General features: G+C 33.7%; 1 protein-coding gene across 1 annotated transcript; it reads right to left on the bottom strand.

Annotated features, from left to right (window-relative positions):
* Positions 1-12,154: 12,154 nt before the first annotated feature.
* On the bottom strand, positions 12,155-23,449 carry LOC144452203 (growth hormone-inducible transmembrane protein-like). The gene is made up of 8 exons (XM_078143252.1): positions 23,370-23,449; positions 22,409-22,614; positions 17,644-17,755; positions 15,386-15,527; positions 14,506-14,704; positions 13,517-13,615; positions 12,608-12,779; positions 12,155-12,493 (listed from the first exon to the last, which is right to left on the bottom strand). Exons 2-8 carry the CDS (start codon positions 22,608-22,610, stop codon positions 12,403-12,405), a joined length of 1,017 nt encoding a protein of 338 aa, XP_077999378.1. The 5' UTR covers positions 22,611-22,614; positions 23,370-23,449; the 3' UTR covers positions 12,155-12,402.
* Between the last annotated feature and the right edge of the window lie 265 nt (positions 23,450-23,714).

Raw genomic sequence — 23,714 nt, 5'->3', positions numbered from 1 at the left:
GTTTAAAGTTGGTCTAATATTCCTTTCCAAAATTTGCTATAGTAGTGCTCTACTTCCTGTCTGTGTGTACCTTAGGGGTATACATGGTATAGAATACTCAGTTAATCATAGAGCACTGCTGCTTTCCTTGATGTCTGAACAATATGAAAAACATCCCTGATTTACACTTCTTCAGAATACCAAGGGACAAAGCTCTTATGAAACGGTACTAGGAGGTGATGATACTCCAATTTGAGCGAGGGCGCTGTATTCTCAATTTGCTCTTTGCAGTCTGGAAAGGCCTATTCAAACACTTCCGAGATGTACAGACCTTTTTACTAAAGAACTCCCTCTACTGGTGAGGTATAGCAGTGTAATACAAAGGTGAAAGGTTAAAGTATATGAGAGTTACAGTTGTGATCCTTTATAGAGTGCTCTTTGATTCTAATTGCACACAGATCTTGTGATGAACATGCATGCAATTGCAAGGTGGAAGGATATATTCCATGTATCATACATACATACATACATACATACATACATACATACATACATACATACATACATGCATGCATGCATGCATGCATGCATGCATACATGCATACATACATACATACATACATACATACATACATACATACAGTGACACACACACACACACACACACACACACACACACACATACACACACACACACACACACTTATTCCATGTGTGTACTCAAAAATGGAACACAAACAGAAAACAAACACATACCAAAAGTTGTGATGGATGGACAGATTAGGATAAAGTAAGAGATGAAAACAGTGAAATAATATCAGCTTTTGATAGGTTTAAATTGTCTTTCTCTGTTTCCCTCACAAGTTTCATAATTGTAGATATGGTATTGTCATGGAGACATGATGATGTGGTTGCAAAGTGACATTATATACAAGGGAGTGTACCTACCTGATATAACAGCCAGCCATACTTCCGATGGATGTATAAAACATACAATTGACAAAATAACATACAAAATACTTCTCTTCCAATTGTCAATCCAAGTTATCATACCCCAACATTTATAACAACAGGACTCCTCTCTGAAAACAATTCACACCTTTCAGTTATTTTCTTGTCAAAACATATCATTTCCTAGTATTTGATCTGTCCCACTCCCAGACAAGTGATTTGAAGCACTAGGCAAAGGATTTTAGAAAGTACTTAAATTGTCCCAATGGACAAATAGAATTTCTCATGGTTATTGTTTTTTTAACTTCTACTTGCTCATTGTAATATAAGTAAATCTTTTACCGAATCTTTTGAAGTTATATTTTAGCATATGAATGATGAGTCAGCATAGATTTCCTGAGTTTACAGTTTACACTAAGAACAAAATACCAAAGTCAAAGTGAACTCAAACTGGAAATAACAATATGATAACTTATATGATGACAAAGATTGATCAATAGAACCATTTGTAAAAATAAATTAAATTTACAAAAAATATCCACTCTGACAAGTGCTTTCTAATTTGGACAGGGACTTTTCATTTCCTATATGTCCAGGGGGGGCAAGTGAATTTTTTTCATTATTTCAAGCCCTGGTTTGTAAATGATAGTTTCTCTCATTGCATATAAACTACCATACCAGTGGAAGTGCACCAATAGAATCCTTTCCCTAGATCATACTTCCAAGGTACAGTGACTGCATTAAGACTTTTTGTAGTTACTTTCTTGAATACCCTAGATATGGGAGGCCTTCAGTTAAATTATGTAAATATATGCTTTAAACTGGTCCAGAATAAACTCAAATGGTACTTGAACAACATTTTCTTTAGATAAATCAGTTTGCAGCCAAAATTTACACAATACTGGGTATCTCTGAGGATCAGTTATAGTGAAAATGATTCCCATCAGGCATGGTGCTGAAAATGACGATTACATCCGTTATATTTATACCTTGGCATGTTTGTCAATGATGAACAGCTACTACACACACCTACATCTAGATGCCAATGGACGTTTAGGATGACATGATGTCACAAGCATGGAGTTTTCCCAGCATCCTTTGCGGCAAAAGTTCCCAAAATAGCAGCACATGTGAGGCTCAACATAGCAGAATTGTGACATTTCAAAGTCACATAACTTGAATATGTTTCATTTTATTTCTAAAATTCACATGCATATCAGTTAAAAACACAACGATAAGTTATCTAGAAGTGCAAATGTATTTGATTGGACCCTTTTTTAAAGTTGTCAAGGTCTTAACAGAAAGCTTTTATCTGATAATAGGGTGGTAGACACATGAATGGTGTCTCTATGTATTATAGTTTTTGAGTTATGACATAAATATTGATTTTTAACTACAAATATGGCCGCCATTTAGTCAATTTTGAATAGGTAGCAAATCAAATGACATGCTTATGTCCCATAACATATGATATGTCACCTTTGTACCAGGTTTGAAAGAAATCAGATGTAGCATGCCTGAGAAATGCTGTGTTATGGACACAAGGATGGCCAGACAGATGGATGGATTGATGGAGCGCATTGTAACAGTCCCTCCTACAGCAGACTAAAATGTCCCCTCGCAGTAAGATATGGAACGGTATTTGGTAAATAACAGACATACAACACATACCGAGTTGACTTAGTAATGAGTAGAAGATTAAACTTACTGACAACATTTGGTTACACACTTTCCTGTTATAAATAAAGTTTCCAAGAATGTAACAACAGCTCCAGTGACACTATAAAAGAAACAAGAAGAGAAGAGAGAACACATTAATAATGTTTTTACAACAGCAAAATAAAGATCAAAGATTTTATGATTTTAAGGAGAACTTATTTCTAATGCCGTCCATGTCATGTGAGTGACAGTATCATTATTGTTCAAAGCAATCATACCAATACAAATGAATCCTAATAAAACCCAAACTGTGATAAATAATTCCATCCTTCAACAGATATTGTTTTTCTCATCAATACATCCAGAAAAGTATTCATTCTGTTAAGTTTAAGTACAAATGCATATGTGTGCACTGACCACTGTATCAATTTACTACTAAGTTACCACCAGCAGTGTTTTTGCTAAGGTTGAAAAAGGGGTAAAAATGGTAGTGTTTTCCCACGGAGTCTATGGTAGTTTTGGTAGGAAACCCAGGCAAAATGACATGGAAACCCTGGTAGATTTTACCTATTTACCGCCCTTAGCAAAAACACTGATCATCCATGATTTATAAGTTTGAATTTTGGGTATGGCCCTAAAATTATTTTTACATATAATACAGCAGAAAGTGTATGCTGGTGACATATACATGTGTATGTATCGTTATATCATTCTTGCAAACCAGAGCACACATTACTGCTGAAGCAATGAAATATGGTACTTTAAAAGAGACTGTGGTTACGACCATGATTCAATTAACTAAACCATAAAACATTGGCTTTGACAAGTACAAAAACACACAGTGACAGTAAACAGATATCACTAAATACTACCAGACATTATGATTACTGCACCTTTAGACAATACACACTACAAGATTACCATGTATACATTATTTTATAAATGTTGGCAGTTTATTCAATGTATCAAGTTAATACCTGTACAGTCCCTTCATTGTGACTTCTCAATTCAACTTTGACCTTTCAAGAATCATGTTTCACAAGTCCTTTTTTACCAAAAAATAATCAGTTTACAGACTGTGATTCAGAAAAACAAACCATCCATTCTCTAAAGTTTGTAATTATCTTGAAGTGTGGGGGAACAATAAATAAGATGTTATCCTTTTTGAAGTGGCTGTTTTTCATGTTAAACTGAAGTGTATAGTGACTATGTATGATAACCTTTGACCTGAGGTTATGACATCATCAATGTGAGTCATTCTAAATTGTATGGATTCATTGTGACAAAGTCAAAACAAAACGTGGTCAGTTAAAGCTAACAGATTTGGTGATACTGTCAGCAAAACATGAAATTCATATAATTAACAAACTTACACACAAGGTCAAACTTACACTTACGTTCACTAAGGGACGATCACACATTGTCACACAAGCTCAATACACGAACTTCATAAACGAAGTTCGTCTAGGACAAAACTCACTCCCCCTCCCATTCACCCTCCCCTTAAATGAACGTTCACAAGCGCAACATCAACACATTTATATACCAGTATGAAGTAAACTATGATGAAATTTGTAAAAACATGATTGTAAGCAAATTAAAATAGTACCAGAACTCAAAACTGTCTTACATTAACAGTCACCTTATCAACATCTCAGTTGTAAATACAGAAGTTTTTATCACTGATGGCATGAAAGTTTTTGAAATTTGGTTAGAAGTACAAAAACGAAGTTTAGCAATCGCATTGATGCCAGACCCCCTTCCCTTAAATGAACAAACTTTGTTTATTGTAATTTAAGCTTGTGTGACATTGTGCAATCATCCCAAATATGAAGGTTACTGATATATTGCAATCATCTGAATTCAAAATATGAAATAAAAGTAAAAAGTGTTAAACTTACATAAGATATAGACCAATCTCTACATGTGTACCTTTACGTAGGGTATCTATTCCAATGCCCCATAATGCTGTCAATAAAACATATAAAATGAATTAATTCAAATCTTGCAAAACAAGCATAAATGTGGGTATGAAAGTGAGCAAGTTTCAGTTTTCAAAAAATATATCTTTTATTAGAAATATACCATAATCATAAAGAATATTTTTTTTCTTCGGAAACTGGAACTTCCTCTCTTTCATATCCATTACTATATTTTCTTCAAATTCTGTTTCTGTATACAACAACTGGTGTTCGTCTGATACTTGTTCAGCTTACAAATCCATATAAATGTACTCACTGGTTTAGTTCCTATATGGTATCATTACCATTTACACCTCCACTCACAGTCTAGTTCCTATATGGTATCATTACTATTTACACCTTCACTCACTGGTCTAGTTCCTATATGGTATCATTACCATTTACACCTCCACTCACTGGTTTAGTTCCTACATGGTATCGTTATGATTTACTCCTCCATTCACTGGTTTAGTTTCTATATGGTTTAGTTCCTATATGGTATCATTACCATTTACACCTCCACTCACTGGTTTAGTTCCTATAAATATGGTATCATTACCATTTACACCTCCACTCACAGTCTAGTTCCTATACGGTATCATTACCATTTACACCTTCACTCACTGGTTTAGTTCCTATATGGTATCGTTATGATTTACACCTCCACTCACAGTCTAGTTCCTATACAGTATCGTTATGATTTACACCTCCGTTCACTGGTTTAGATCCTATATGGTATCATTACCATTTACACCTCCACTCACAGTCTAGTTCCTATACGGTATCATTACCATTTACACCTTCACTCACTGGTTTAGTTCCTATATGGTATCATTACCATTTACACCTTCACTCACTGGTTTAGTTCCTATACGGTATCGTTATGATTTACACCTTCACTCACTGGTTTAGTTCCTATACGGTATCATTACCATTTACACCTTCACTCACTGGTTTAGTTCCTATATGGTATCATTACCATTTACACCTCCACTCACAGTCTAGTTCCTATACGGTATCATTACCATTTACACCTTCACTCACTGGTTTAGTTCCTATACGGTATCGTTATGATTTACACCTCCACTCACTGGTTTAGTTCCTATATGGTATCATTACCATTTACACCTCCACTCACAGTCTAGTTCCTATACGGTATCATTACCATTTACACCTTCACTCACTGGTTTAGTTCCTATATGGTATCATTACCATTTACACCTCCATTCACAGTCTAGTTCCTATACGGTATCATTACCATTTACACCTCCACTCACTGGTTTAGTTCCTATATGGTATCATTACCATTTACACCTCCATTCACAGTCTAGTTCCTATACGGTATCATTACCATTTACACCTCCACTCACTGGTTTAGTTCCTATATGGTATCATTACCATTTACACCTCCACTCACAGTCTAGTTCCTATACAGTATCGTTACCATTTACACCTCCACTCACAGTCTAGTTCCTATACAGTATCGTTACCATTTACACCTCCACTCACAGTCTAGTTCCTATATGGTATCATTACCATTTACACCTCCACTCACAGTCTAGTTCCTATACAGTATCGTTACCATTTACACCTCCACTCACAGTCTAGTTCCTATATGGTATCATTACCATTTACACCTCCACTCACAGTCTAGTTCCTATACAGTATCGTTACCATTTATACCTTCACTCACAGTCTAGTTCCTATACAGTATCGTTACCCGTTACACCTCCACTCACTGGTTTAGTTAGAGACCATGTTGGCATACAGACTACATGTAAGTCCACATAAAAGTATTTGTGTTATAATGCATTGGTTACACAACAGTATATTACATGTTCACATGTAAAACAGAGCCTTTACTTGTCCCATATTATAACAAATTTATGTTAATAATGCTTTGCAAAGTAACAACTTGAGACAGGAAAGATGTATTTGCTGTATTTCACTGCAAAACACATGTAAAATTAATTTCGTTATAGATAGCTATGAATACTAATTATTGTTGACATAACATAATATGAATGGTGACCAATTCTGATTTGATAAATTGTCCATGACTTTCACAGATGGTAAATATATCCTTTACGTTTGTATCCGATATAATTGCCTTTAATACTCATCAGTTTGTCTTGTTGTCTTTTTCTATTTATGTCCCATAAAAAATCGCATTAAGATTTGAATAAGGTCAATTGAACTGACTGTACCATCTGTGAGATTGATCAACCGAGAATCATTAAATTCAACTCATTATACTCAGTTAAATAAATACAACGGTTTATTGCAGTGAATCATGCCAAGAATGTAAGTAACAATGGATATGTACTACGTGTACGGTGTAATAAGAGAGAAGGTTTAAATAAATACATGCCAAAGTCGATCGTTTGCCACAAATTCAAATCCACGGTTGCCACACATACAAGATGCAGTGTGTACAGTGCAGTGTGTCAGTGTGTATCATCATGGAAGTCGGTGATCAAAACAATCGTGTGTGAATTTTACTTTACCTATCGCTGTAAGTATGCCCCAAATCCTGGTAACTAATGTAAAATGGTCCCAAACCATTCGACATGCTCCACATCTACCACTGCTCTCGGCCATATTGGTAAAAAGTAGTAAATTCCTTGTTAACTGCTAGACAATCATGACCATCGACTAACCGGGACACGTTGTGTCACCTGCAAACAATTTTGCTCTTAGCTAAAATTTGCATAGGTTAAAGGTTTCCCGAGGTCAAACGGTCAATGCATTCCAACCGCTTGATGGCGCACTGCACCTACCTGTTGCTTCTAAAACGCAGTTTACATGTTTAGCACACGAGATCGGGTCGGTAGCCGTCACTCTGTGGCAGCAGGTCATCACATTTCTAACTACGGAATGTGTCATAATTATTCATCCATATCCAATATCTAATGTTCATATTGAAACGAAACCTGACCCACCCCTTTGTGAGCGTCCATGGCTGACGTCCATAAAGTTTTCTCAAGCAGAGATCTGACAAATCATTTAAAAACTTGTTTTCAATATATTCTCTGTCTAATAAAGTTAAATACACCTGATATGTTGAGAATAAGCCTTCCATGAACAGAACGCTCACACTATTTAAAGTGTTGGAAAGATTTTTACAAAGACTTAAAACTTTCCAATTTGTCAAATGACCACCAGTGATACACCGTATGTAGGCGCTAGGCCTATAGACCCTGTAACGAATTGGGTGTAAATTACCAGGGGGTAGTAGCAGTAGTATCGAGCTGGGGGAATGGGGGTGTTATGAATTTTCATGTTACATGTATTGGAGAAGGGTAATGGTTTTCTCTACCCCCTATATTTTCGGCAAGGGTCAATTTTTAGACTCTTTTGGTTACTGTTTCTTTTCCAGCTCCCCCCCCCCCACTCCACACTAGTAAGTTATCATTATTATTAGTATAACATGTTTTCTTTCTCAATAAAAATATCTAAATCTAATATTGTAATGACATTGGCAATACAACACAATATAGATTTACGAGCGACGTACCCTAGTTCAACATTTCTTACATTCAACACAGTAAAAAATGATGATTCAGCCATTTACTTGTACCTTTAAATATTTTTTTTATATTCAAAACGGTAAAAAGTAAATTATATTTACGAGTAAATTTTCTTCCGAGAGTGTCTCTGTCAAATTATCTCATTTCAGAGGAGGAACATCGTTACACACAATAACAATATATCTCAAATATAATATTCAAAACGATAATTTATATGACTTGGCCATGGAGGTCTCAGTGGACACCGCCCTGCCATGGCGTATGTTCGATCGAATCACGGTATCGATGACGTCACATGGATACCATCGCGTTCTCTTAGTCTTACTTAGATTCTGCGTCAGACGACTGCGCATTTTCACCATCAGTTCGAATAGTGACATAGTTACTGAATGAACACATTGCGGCTGCTCGTAAAAGTTTGTCAAATATACATGTTTACTGGTCATTGTTCAGTTATAACTTTACAATGATGTTTTTAGGAAGAGGTCATCGAACACAAAATACTGGCACCACGATGTTGTCTTGGATGAAAACGCCCAGTTTTTGGTTTGCTATGATGACTACGATATTGAACCCAACTGATGTATACGATGCCGGTGCGCGGTTTGGTGAAATATTCAAACTAAGGTACCCGGATGTAATCGCTTCTCAAGATAAAAAGAGGTTGGTAAAGTTTAATCTACATTCACATAATTTGCATACAACTTTGATTACAAACTATGTGACGTTAAATTCTAAGTTGCATCACTGTCCATGGTTGAATGCAGCAAACGATTTGCTATTATCATGATTATGTTATGTTCCATCAATGTATATATTGTATTGTGTATTTGGGAGGAATGACCATTTCAAGTTTGAATTCTGACTGTCACTTTCCCCGTTTCTATCGTTTAATATTTTGTCAAGAAGTGATAATAATGAAAGAGATATCTATTATCCTGCGTCTTGATGATCGTTATCGCTTATTTTCTATGTTCCATAAAAACAAAAATAATTTCTTCTCAAAATAGTCATTCAAAGAGGGGTATTTTTTGTGTTATGTTCAAATTTGATAAACATACATCACACTCTTCGTCGTGGAGCGCCTACAACGACGAATTTTCACTATCATTTACCTATTGTTTTTGTCTATTTTCTTTATCTGATGAAGTGAAGACGATGAAGAAAAGAGTGCAGTTAATCGTCCTCAGTGGCTTCTAACTCACCTTAAAATGAAGACTTTTGTAACACATGCACGTGTTTCCAATGATGACGTCACCACGGCATGGAAAAAATTCTACTTTGGGTCAGATGATGAACAAAAAGATGAACGAGATGTAGGTAATGAGAGTAACACTGAATATCATATTGAAAATGACAATGTTACTGCTCAACGTCAAGTTCATTTCGACGTCCCCACTGATTCAAGTTATGATGACATGGAAAGTACAGACGAAGAAACCGACTCAGACTCCGAGACCTTTTCATTGATGCCAAGCCGTGAAGACTTGTCATACCAATATGCATATGCTATCGCAGCAAATTAGTGATATTTTTAGTAGATTTGAAATTTGTTACAATAAAACTTTGTATTGCTTTAAAAATGATATTGTCAGTGGGAGATGTGTTTGTCAATGTCCCTTGGTTGTGTAACATTCCATGATTAAAAATAATTCGTTCCCCCCCCCCCACTTCCGTTTGATCTCGTCTGTTTTCAGATAGAACTGTGAACAATAATATAGTCACTATGGTTTCCCAAACTATAATGCATTGTTTTATCATTATTTCTTGACTATGGGACAACATACAAGATATTCAAATTCACTGAAATCATATAAATCCCATTACCTATAAATTTAAAGATCACTTTACCATCTCAATATTATTGATATTTTATTGTATTGTGAAACCTATACGTGTAATAGAATTACCCCTCCCCGACTTGTTGGGATGGTGCTCAGCTGTTCATTCGTGTATCGGGAAACAAGTGCCTGTGTTCAATAATTGATTTACATGTTTCAGAAGTCAGCAGGATATCACATTATCTATCTACGGAATGTGTCAAAATGACCATCCGTAGATATATGTCCAAGTTCTAATGTTCATATAGAAACGAAACTGACGTGACGCACCCCTTTGAAAGCCTCCATGTGCACGACGAACATCCGTAAAGTTTCTCAAGTGTAGTCTGAGTTTCATGAATCAAAACTACACTTAAAATCTTGTTTTATAAATGTATTCTCTGTCCAATAAAGTTAAATACACCTGACATGTTTGGAACAAGCGTTCCAAGAACAGAATGCTCACATTATTGAAAGTGTTGGAAAGATATTAAGATTTAAAAACAACACAAACTTTCCGCATTGCATCCCTACCACTACATCATAAGATAGATAGATAGATAGATAGAGAGACAGAGACAGAGAAAGACAGAGAGACAGAGTGAGACAGACAGAGACAGACAGAGACAGAATGAGTGAGTGTGTGAGAGAATGAGTGAGTGAGAGAATGAGTGAGTGAGAGAGAGAGAGAGAGAGAGAGAATATCCACTCCTTCACAATATCATAGCATTACAATTTTACACTTCATCACAATGATATACAAGAACGATCAATGTACATTTCCCTTTATTTCTCTTAAACAAAGTTTTGCTTACATATAAATAACCTATGAAAAATTGAAGCTAAAACTACTTTTTGATAAACAGTTCACTTCTGGAGTAACAAACTAATATTAATACAATGAGTGGTTCATCAAAATTGGAATTCATATCTTTTTATCAACTGTTTCTTCTGACTATACTAACATGTTTATTACATAGAATTATACAATCAATTCTATTTTGTTGAATACATTAATTTAAAACTTTCTCCTCAAAATCTATGTGTGTACTATCATTTTGTTCATATTTTTAGCACAACTGAACTAATGAGGTTCGGTAGTGCTATAGGCATAACGTGGTGTCTGTCAGTCTGTCTGTATTTGTGTGTTTTGCACGACTTAAACTCAAAACTGCCCGACTGATTGCCATATTTGGTGGGGACATTACTTTTGGTGTCTATTTGGGAAATTGTTCAAAGCAAATTGATCGCAACACAGGTGTGTGATTTGGGTTAAAAAATGCCATTATTACGCCCATAGCAAGTCAAATGAACACATATATTGCAAAGACAATACATATTCAAAAAATGTATGCAAATATACCTAGCAACAAGACCACACCCATAGCAATAGCCATATGAAGATGTATATCGCAAAGATAACATCAGGGACAAGTGAACGAACATTCAAAAAATATATGCAAAAATGTGTAGCAACATGACCATGCCCATCCATAGCAGCAGCCAAATGATTGTGTATATTGCAAAGATAACAACAGGGCTGGATAGGTAACTGGATAATAATTCAGCAAATGAACACCTATATCTAGAATGTGGGTAAACATTTTTAAAAACTGTACAGTTATGCTACAACGTCATTGGTGCTATTTCTATGTTTTGTCTTCAATTTTATTACTGTACTGACGTTTTTCATATTGTACTGAATTTTAATATTCCATTGTATCATATTATATGGCATCATACTATATAATATAACATCATATCATATCATATGGCATCATACTATATAATATAACATCATATATTATATTGCATCATACTATATAATATAACATCATATCATATCATATGGCATCATACTATATAATATAACATCATATCATATTATATTGCATCATACTATATAATATAACATCATATCATATCATATGGCATCATACTATATAATATAACATCATATCATATTATATGGCACCATACTATATAATATAACATCATATCATATTATATTGCATCATACTATATAATATAACATCATATCATATCATATTGCATCATACTATATAATATAACATCATATCATATTATATTGCATCATACTATATAATATAACATCATATCATATTATATGACATCATACTATATAATATAACATCATATCATATCATATGGCATCATACTATATGATATAACATTATATTATATGGCATCATACTATATAATATAACATCATATTATATTATATGGCATCATACTATATAATATAACATCGTATCATATTATATGGCATCATACTATATAATATAACATCATATCATATCATATTGCATCAGATTGCCTCATATCATATATCACATCATAGCGTATCATTGTTGGCCAGGTTTTATGTATTCAAATGTTTCAAAGGTATATACATCAGTAACTCGGTGTCTTCAGTTTCTATCACAACAAGTCCTTATTCACAGATGTTGACACATAGAAATGTCAATAGAAGATTTCAGTTTATTTCCTCTTGCCACCACCACCACCACTGCCAAGGATCATAGCAATACGTATGAACAGATTGATTGTGTCCATGTAGATTCCCATTGCTCTGTGGAATGAAAATAAGGAATAGTTAGCAGATAAAAATCAAGTTATAACACTTAAAGCAAAGACAAAGGACTTGGTAATTGAATCACATAACAAATTTATCAAAGAAACTCACGCATTGACTGGATCAAATGGTCTGTTTGCTAGCATTGGGTGTCCTTCTGCCTTCCTAATGATATGCTGAGTGTCGTAGAGTAGGAAGCCACCAAACAAGACAACACCACCGTACACACTGATGGCATAAAGGCCAGAACCAAGGGCTGTCGTTGGAGGGAAAAACATACCACCTACAACCAAACAGAAATTACACATGTTAGTCATGCAGGTCTAACAGGAATGAAATAGATAATCACAAAAGACTTATTTTAGCCCATATCTGCGTATCATTGATGGGGTCATCAAGTCATGAACATTCTTAATCTTAACACCCCTTAGAATGTTCCCACAAAATTTCAGATCAATCTGCCCGAGAGTTTAAGTTTTTTGACCAAAACTCACATTTTTTGACCCAAATCACACACACCGGTGGTAAGATCATTTCGATTTGAACAATTTTCCAACTAGACATCCAAGATAATATACCAACCAAATATCATGGCAATCGGTCCAGTGGTTTCTGACTTTAAGTTGTTCACACACACACACACACACACACACACATCCACAGACAGACAGACAGACAGACAGACACTTTGCCATGCTTATAGCAATACTGAACCTAAGATGTTCAGTTGTGCTAAAAATGGGTGTTTCTGATAACACACCTAATTAGATATTTATCTTTAAGACACTTACTTAGAAAGTCAAAATAACAGATAATGACTTACTTAGGGAGTTAAAATAACAGATCATAACTTGTATTTTGCAAAGATAAAAAATTGGTGTTGTAGCTGAGGACTTAGATATCAGATATGATTTCATCTTATACTTCCTACTCAAAATGTATACTTTCTAGGAATTATCAAAATTTATATTTACCCAAATTTGTGACTTACTTAGTTCTAAATACCAGAAAATGACTTACCCAAGGATGCAACAAAAACAACACCAAGACCCATGGCTAATGGTCCTCCCATGTACAGAAATTTATCACTTGGAGCACAAGCAGCAACTAATGACAAACCTATGTAGATCAAGAAAACACACAAAAGTAAACATAATATAATATGATGAACTTGAAGTATACATTTTATCTCTGCACATGTCAAAATCTTCAGACTACACACACACACACACACACACACACACACACACACACACACACACACACACACACACACACACACACATATATATACACTATTTTAGTGTCACATGACTCACAAACAATATGTGAAAATTGAAAGAGCTTTTTTAGTTAGATAAATAGTACAAATTATTGTATAACATCAATATTATACACCCTTTACACACAATGTACCATGTGTGTATATATATGTATGTATGTATGTATGTATGTATATATGTATGTATGTATGTATGTATGTATGTATGTATGTATGTACGTATGTATGTACATGTATGTATGCATGAATGTATGTATGTGTGTATGTGTGTGCATACATACAATCATACGTACATACACATGTGCATGCACACAAGCACGCACACATACGTACGTACATATGTACATATATCTGGCATTTCTCTGTCTCGCCAATTTTTCCTTTGAAAAAGAATATTTATTCGAAACGTCGGATTTAACAACTATATATACGGACTGGTTTATTAGTTCCTTATGCATTTCTATGTATGAGTGTGTATGTATGTATGTATGTATGTATGTATGTATGTATGTATGTATGTATGTATGTACGTATGTATGTATGTATGTATGTATGTATGTATGTACGTACGGACGGACGTACGTACGTATGTACGTACGTATGTACGTACGTACGGACATATGTACGTACGTACGGACATACAGACATATGTACATATGTATGAGTGTGTATGTATGTATGTATGTATGTATGTATGTATGTATGTACATGAAGAAAACAAACATACCACCAACTACTCCAGCAGTATACCATGCTGCTTTGATAAGAATTGGTCCACCCATGATAGTCAGAGGTGCAATAACAGCACCAATGATACCACTATGTAACATCCAGGCTAGCTGTTTAGCGCCAAAGCCTTCTGAATATGGAACGGCCCTACACAGCATTCCAGAACCAATCACTGCTGCAAATGTAGCTCCTATTGCCTTTAGTAATATTAGAAATTATATCAAAAATTACTACTTTGCTTGTTCACTACCATTCAGTGAGGCAGGGCACTATTACACATATTGACTTATTACGAGGGCAACATCATGTGTTTGTTTCTTCAAGGGATTGTGGGTAAACACAACATACATATAGACTATTTTCCTTGAGCTTTCGGTTGACCAACAGCCCTGACTTAAAGTGATGTATGATGGGGCATGAGTATAATCAGTCAACATCTAACACACCACATTGTGTGCCATGCCTGAAAAGTGTAATGATACATGTACACCGTAGGTTTACCATGTCTGAAAAGTGTAATGATACATGTACACCGTAGGTTTACCATGCCTGAAAAGTGTAATGATACATGTACACCGTAGGTTTACCATGCCTGAAAAGTGTAATGATACATGCACACCGTAGGTTTACCATGTCTGAAAAGTGTAATGATACATGCACACCATAGGTTTACCATACGACAACAGTGAAGGTAGTCCGGAAAACAACTGTGACTAGTTCTGAGAAATGTTCCAGTCACTACTTACAAGATAGCTGGTGTTATTACCACAGTCACTACCTGCTAGATAGCTGGTGTTATTACTACAGTCACTACTTACAAGATAGCTGGTGTTATTACTACAGTCACAATCTGCTAGATAGCTAGTGTCACTACTTACCAGCCAAGAATTTGACATCATTCTGGTCATGATAGCTGGACTCCTTGCTATAGCCACAGCAGATAATGCAGTCAGACTCAATCCAGCTCCGAAATACATGTAGGTGGATTTGATGCGATCTCTAACATATTGAGGCCATATCCTATCAAAGGAAATATGTAGCGTCTATCATTGACAAAAATCTCTTCTACACAAATGTAAGCAAAAATGTTGTTTCATAAGTAAATTGACTATTTTCAATCCTGTATCCTGCTGTCCTGACAACTATTCATAAAATTTCACTCTGTGTTCATTAATTTCTAGCGCACTGTACAGTATTTTACCCACAACTCTCTCTGATTTGTATGCGTGAATGTTCCTTATTTTATAACTTCAAAGAGAAGCAATATTTCTTAATATTTAAAACATAACAATTACATTTGAATAATGTGTAGCAAAAGATTGAGATTAAAAAATACAGTTGCAAATTTTGAATAAAAATGTACCAAAAACAAAATGAAACACGTGCTTTGAATAATATACTTTCCAACATCAAGTAATCACAAACTTGGGTAGTCAGTCTGTGTAGAGAGTTTTAACATGTAAATTTCTTTTGTTATACCTATTCAGAGAAATCAATATCTTTGGTGAAGTAATAACAGGTGCAAATATTTTCCTTAGTTTCCTTGGAAATATTCTGCATGCCTTTCAAGAAAGTCTATTTAAATATTTATAAAATTGCCATCTCCTTCTACAAGAGATAATTGATATTTGAACCAATGAAACTGGGTATTCAAAAACTCATGAGTTACTAAAGTACGATTTGAAAATGACAAAAATGTTTCTACAGAACCCTGTACACTGGTGAGATTTGTCTGAATTGAAGAAGCTTACATGTGAGAGTACAAATCAGAGGGAATTGTGGGTAAAATATTTAACAGTGTAGCGTTCATTGAGATATCTATCAAATTTTGTAACCGCATCTCAGTTATGTCAAAAGTCAAATTTGCTCCACATTATACAACCAGATTTAAACTTCCCTAAGATTTTTGACTTTGTGTTCCTACATACACAATTTTTTTTAGTGTATTTGAGGAGTGCATTTATAAACTATAGCCTAATTACTGAAAATCAGTAATTATGCAAATGAGTCATTAAAACTGAAAGGTACATCACCAAGGTTTTCAGAACATGTGCAATTGGTTGTGTGTACAATATAATATTGAATTTGGATGCATTTTTAAGATATAGCCACATTTAATACTGAAAATAATTGTAAATGAGTCATTAAAACTAAAGATACATCACAAAGCTTTTTTAATGTTGCGCACTTTGTTATGTTTGATGTATGTAGCAAATTTTATAGAATTTGAAATGGGCATTCTTATGATTTAGCAATTACGGAAAATCATTAATTTATGCAAATGAGCCATTAGAACTTAAAGCTGCATTATCAAAGTTTATATGGTGTGTGAACTTTGTTACCATCAATATATTCTTAAGGTATAGCCTACTTACTGGAAATCATTAATTATGCAAATAATAGATTTATAGTTCAATTGTGCTAATAACAGTGCAATCAAGCAATCTAAAACATGTTAATCTGAGTGTTATTGCCAAATAGTTGAGATAATCCCATGGTGTCATTCAGACCTAGATGGGAATTACTCTATAAAAGATTCAATGATTTCATGACATCATTAAAACTATGACTTGCACTCTGTCTTGAGACTGCAAGGTTCTGTGTCTATAAAAAATAAATAAATTCTTTTAAAAATTGCATTTTTTGACCCAAAACGCACACCTGTGGTGCAATCATTTTGATTTGAACAATTTCCAAACTAGACACCAAAAGTAACACCACCACCAAATATCAAAACAGGCAGATACTGTACCATGACTATAGCACATAGACAGACAGGCAGACACTGTACCATGACTATAGCACATACTCATAGACAGACAGACAGACACTGTACCATGACTATAGCACATAGACAGACAGACAGACACTGTACCATGACTGTAGCACATACTCATAGACAGACAGACAGACACTGTACCATGACTGTAGCACATACTCATAGACAGACAGACAGACACTGTACCATGACTATAGCACATAGACAGACAGACAGACACTGTACCATGACTGTAGCACATACTCATAGACAGACAGGCAGATACTGTACCATGACTATAGCACATAGACAGACAGACAGACACTGTACCATGACTGTAGCACTAAAAACTGAGAGATTCAATGGCTTAAAACTTACGCAGCTTTTTCAAAGGCCCCGACTTCATTTGACATTCCCAAACCATAGTAACACACAGCTCCAATACCAACAACTGAGGCACCTGCTAATAGACTTCTACCTAAAATAATGGCTGCAAGATTAAACACACATAACATGTTTTTTTTTTAGTCAATTGTTATATACAGCATGTATCAAAACTTACAAATCAACATAAATTTGGTACAAAGGTCACCTGATCACAAAGAAATTATCATGATCTAAATCTAAAAACAAGGAGAGTACAAGTAATGTTAATACACAGCGAAAAGGATGAATAATCAATTTTGTTCTCGCGATCTTCCAGATTTCTAATAATACTTTCTCTATATTTCAAATAAAGTTTTAAATATTGTTTCCTCTCACTGTTTTTTTCCTATTTCCTACCTGTTATCACTGTCTTATCAGAGTTTACCAACCTTGCATTAATTACTAGATTGCTAGTCTAGCACAAACTCATGGGCTAATTGCCCAATTAACACAATGCGAAGCGAGTGTAAACATCTACTAATTCAACTAATGGCAATACATTGGACTTTCCAAGGTCTTTGTGTACTTTATATTCTTTGTTCAAGAATTTTCGGTAGAAAGCAGGTTATATGACTCAGAAGTTGAAGCTGACCTGCTTTCACAGACAATCTTCTCATGCATGCTTTCATGGCAAACAGAAACATGCAGGAGTGCAAACATGTACACATGTATCAAATGAAGTACAAACAAGATTTTCAATTTTGATTGAGAATGAAATAGTGATTCAGAAGAGATTGTATGAATTTATGTCGGCGAATTCTCCAGCATGATTTCCCGCAGATGTAATCTTACAGCCAACCACAACATGTAATGTGAAGTGTTTATAGAACATTGTTGTAGCATAGGTCTCTTTATAGAAAGAGATGAAGCTGTGTCCTGGCTGTGAGCTTGGATGTTTGATTTCAACTTCCGGAAGTCGAAACTCAGACTGAACTATATTGCTACCATTATGTTACACAAAGTCAGCAGTGAACCGAGGGTTAGTGCTTTTTTTTAATGATAACAAAAATACATTACTTATGATGAAATATTTTGGTGACTATAAAACTAATAGCAATGTGGTGACGGTAATTATACATCAAACCGTGTTGTCAAGTTCAATGATTGACCCCAAAATTGACCGTATGTCGGGATGTGCGACATCATTCAAAAATGTTATTTTATTGTGAAAGAAAAATTATTCTAATTAGAGATGATTACAGTACATACAATTTTGAAACAGATAATTTGTTTCTCATCCCTTTACCACCATGGTATCAACTCAGATAGTAATATTGTAAATATCGACTCAGATAGTAATATTGTAGATATCGACTCAGATAGTAATATTGTAGATATCGACTCAGATAGTAATATTGTAAATATCGACTCAGATAGTAATATTGTAGATATCGACTTAGATAGTAATATTGTAGGTATCAACTCAGAATATGGATAGTAATATTGTAGATATCAACTCAGAATATTGATAGTAATATTGTAGATATCGACTCAGAATATGGATAGTAATATTGTAGATAGCGACTTAGAATATGGATAGTAATATTGTAGATATCAACTCAGAATATCGATAGTAATATTGTAGATATCGACTCAGAATATGGATAGTAATATTGTAGATAGCGACTTAGAATATGGATAGTAATATTGTAGATATCAACTCAGAATATCGATAGTAATATTGTAGATATCAACTCAGAATATCGATAGTAATATTGTAGATATCAACTCAGAATATGGATAGTAATATTGTAGATAGCGACTTAGAATATCGATAGTAATATTGTAGATATCAACTCAAAATATCGATAGTAATATTGTAGATATCAACTCAAAATATCGATAGTAATATTGTAGATATCAACTCAGAATATCGATAGTAATATTGTAGATATCAACTCAGAATATCGATAGTAATATTGTAGATATCAACTCAGAATATCGATGGTAATATTGTAGATATCAACTCAGAATATTGATAGTAGTATTGTAGATATCAACTCAGAATATCGATAGTAATATTGTAGATATCAACTCAGAATATCGATAGTAATATTGTAGATATTGACTCAGAATATCGATGGTAATATTGTAGATATCGACTCAGAATATTGATTGTAATATTGTAGATATCAACTCAGAATATGGATAGTAATATTGTAGATATCAACTCAGAATATCGATAGTAATATTGTAGATATCAACTCAGAATATCGATAGTAATATTGTAGATATCAACTCAGAATATCGATAGTAATATTGTAGATATCGACTCAGAATATCGATAGTAATATTGTAGATATCAACTCAGAATATTGATAGTAGTATTGTAGATATCAACTCAGAATATCGATGGTAATATTGTAGATATCGACTCAGAATATTGATTGTAATATTGTAGATATCAACTCAGAATATCGATAGTAATATTGTAGATATCAACTCAGAATATCGATAGTAATATTGTAGATATCAACTCAGAATATCGATAGTAATATTGTAGATATCAACTCAGAATATCGATAGTAATATTGTAGATATCGACTCAGAATATCGATAGTAATATTGTAGATATCAACTCAGAATATTGATAGTAATATTGTAGATATCAACTCAGAATATCGATAGTAATATTGTAGATATCAACTCAGAATATCGATAGTAATATTGTAGATATCAACTCAGAATATTGATAGTAATATTGTAGATATCAACTCAGAATATCGATAGTAATATTGTAGATATCGACTCAGAATATCGATAGTAATATTGTAGATATCAACTCAGAATATCGATAGTAATATTGTAGATATCAACTCAGAATATCGATGGTAATATTGTAGATATCGACTCAGAATATCGATAGTAATATTGTAGATATCGACTCAGAATATCGATAGTAATATTGTAGATATCGACTCAGAATATCGATAGTAATATTGTAGATATCAACTCAGAATATCGATAGTAATATTGTAGATATTGACTCAGAATATTGATAGTAATATTGTAGATATCGACTTAGAATATGGATAGTAATATTGTAGATATCAACTCAGAATATCGATAGTAATATTGTAGATATCAACTCAGAATATCGATAGTAATATTGTAGATATCGACTCAGAATATCGATAGTAATATTGTAGATATTGACTCAGAATATCGATAGTAATATTGTAGATATCGACTCAGAATATCGATAGTAATATTGTAGATATCGACTCAGAATATCGATAGTAATATTGTAGATATCAACTCAGAATATCGATAGTAATATTGTAGATATTGACTCAGAATATTGATAGTAATATTGTAGATATCGACTTAGAATATGGATAGTAATATTGTAGATATCAACTCAGAATATCGATAGTAATATTGTAGATATCAACTCAGAATATCGATAGTAATATTGTAGGTATCAACTCAGAATATTGATAGTAATATTGTAGATATTGACTCAGAATATTGATAATAATATTGTAGATATCAACTCAGAATATCGATAGTAATATTGTAGATATCAACTCAGAATATCGATAGTAATATTGTAGGTATCAACTCAGAATATTGATAGTAATATTGTAGATATTGACTCAGAATATTGATAATAATATTGTAGATATCAACTCAGAATATCGATAGTAATATTGTAGATATCAACTCAGAATATCGATAGTAATATTGTAGATATTGACTCAGAATATCGATGGTAATATTGTAGATATCGACTCAGAATATTGATTGTAATATTGTAGATATCAACTCAGAATATGGATAGTAATATTGTAGATATCAACTCAGAATATGGATAATAATATTGTAGATATCAACTCAGAATATCGATAGTAATATTGTAGATATCAACTCAGAATATGGATAGTAATATTGTAGATATCAACTCAGAATATCGATGGTAATATTGTAGATATCGACTCAGAATATCGATGGTAATATTGTAGATATCAACTCAGAATATCGATGGTAATATTGTAGATATCAACTCAGAATATGGATAGTAATATTGTACATATCAACTCAGAATATCGATGGTAATATTGTAGATATCGACTCAGAATATCGATGGTAATATTGTAGATATCAACTCAGAATATTGATAGTAATATTGTAGATATCGACTATGAATATTGATAGTAATATTGTAGATATCGACTCAGAATATCGATAGTAATATTGTAGATATCAACTCAGAATATCGATGGTAATATTGTAGATATCAACTCAGAATATCGATAGTAGTATTGTAGATATCAACTCAGAATATCGATAGTAATATTGTAGATATCGACTCAGAATATCGATAGTAATATTGTAGGTATCGACTCAGAATATTGATAGTAATATTGTAGATATCGACTCAGAATATCGATAGTAATATTGTAGATATCGACTCAGAATATTGATAGTAATATTGTAGATATCGACTCAGAATATCGATAGTAATATTGTAGATATCGACTCAGAATATCGATAGTAATATTGTAGATATCAACTCAGAATATCGATGGTAATATTGTAGATATCAACTCAGAATATCGATAGTAATATTGTAGATATCAACTCAGAATATCGATGGTAATATTGTAGATATCAACTCAGAATATCGATAGTAATATTGTAGATAGCGACTATGAATATCGGATATCAGCTGAGATTCTATACACCCCTGTGGTACAAAATATTCAATACATACGTGTTCCTGATGTTGGTTCATATGCCTTTTCTTTCAGTGTTTTACTCTGTGCCCTTGCAGCCCTTCTTGCTGCTAGTCTTGACTGTGATGCATAGCGTTGATGTCGAACTATAAAACCTACACACTTGTTGGCTTCAAACCTCTTTATAGGAGCACAAATCACAGTGTTACATGAACTCAGCAACACTCTTGCTGCAAACATTTTTCTGGAAATAAAAATAGTATGTCTTCAAATAAGTCTTCATAGAATACATAAATTGTTTCTTTGTGAGTCGAGTATATGCAAGAAATGGATTCTTTTCATTACATTTTGACTCAAGCATGTCAAGTTCAATGACCTCATTCAAATAATGACAGTCTGATGTTGTCATGATCAATTTTGAATGTGTCATTACCAGTGTACCCTCTGAGTCTAAGCCAATTTGACACACCACTAAATTACAACGTAGAGTATATCTTAAATAATATTTGGAATGGATCTGATGTCAGTAAAGATAATATGCTAAAGAGACTGTTAACTTTGTACGTGTTATTTGTTGAAATCACAATAAATATTCTGAAAGGTTCTCTATACAGACTCCAATCAGTCAAGATTTGTTAATTATTAGTACTCCTTCCAAAAATCACACAAGAAGAATATATTATTAATTTGAAAATGATTGTAATTCTCATTTTAGTTCGGTTTATCTATGTTATTATTCAAAAGGTGCATATATTAGAAAGTGTTTACAACTCGCACTTATAAAAAGTGAGTTTGTTTCGTATATTACGTTACGATATGTACTGTTGTACAGTACGAACGATGTAAATCGTATAAGTATTGCGTCATCACGTTACATAAACCACAGGACTGTGCAATGCCACATGTCGTATCTTATGAAAAATATCTTTATAGAGTGAAAATGGTTCACTCTGTATTGTACTGTTAATTCATCAAGGCGTTTGATGAACAATGACTTACGTTTTTTATCTCTGCGAAGCAAGTGGGGTGTTGACTCAATCGCGACGTTTAACTTCTAATGAAGTTCCACTTGGTCTACCGTAAAGAGGTACGTACGTACGATCGTATTTTGCGACTTATGATGTCCGTAGAGGGCGGGGTACTGGCGTATTTCAGAGCAGAGTTTACTCTGGAGTATACTAGCGATGTAGTGTATGTGTCAATTTAGAAGTACCAATAAATTCATAATAACATATATTCGATACGTCGGACCGTCAACTGTTTTTAATTGCAATATGTATTGATTTTCATGGCAAATGCCAAATTCAATAATGTACATGTGTTGTAGGGGGTATGACATCGCTA

The sequence above is a fragment of the Glandiceps talaboti genome, chromosome 22 (assembly GCF_964340395.1).
Source record: "Glandiceps talaboti chromosome 22, keGlaTala1.1, whole genome shotgun sequence".
In the NCBI taxonomy this organism is placed as follows: Eukaryota; Metazoa; Hemichordata; class Enteropneusta; family Spengelidae; genus Glandiceps; species Glandiceps talaboti.
The sequence above is the reverse complement of the archived record's forward strand: the minus strand, read 5'-3'. Positions and strand labels throughout refer to the sequence as shown.

What these genes read in the sequence shown, in the direction of transcription:
- LOC144452203 (XM_078143252.1), bottom strand. Translation starts at nt 22,610, where the DNA reads ATGTTTGCAGCAAGAGTGTTGCTGAGTTCATGTAACACTGTGATTTGT. An exon ending in TGATGTCAAATTCTTGGCTG is followed by an intron (nt 14,705 to 15,385) that starts GTAAGTAGTGAC and finishes ATATTACTAAAG; the next exon opens with GCAATAGGAGCTACATTTGC. An exon ending in CCATTTGATCCAGTCAATGC is followed by an intron (nt 12,494 to 12,607) that starts GTGAGTTTCTTT and finishes TTCATTCCACAG; the next exon opens with AGCAATGGGAATCTACATGG.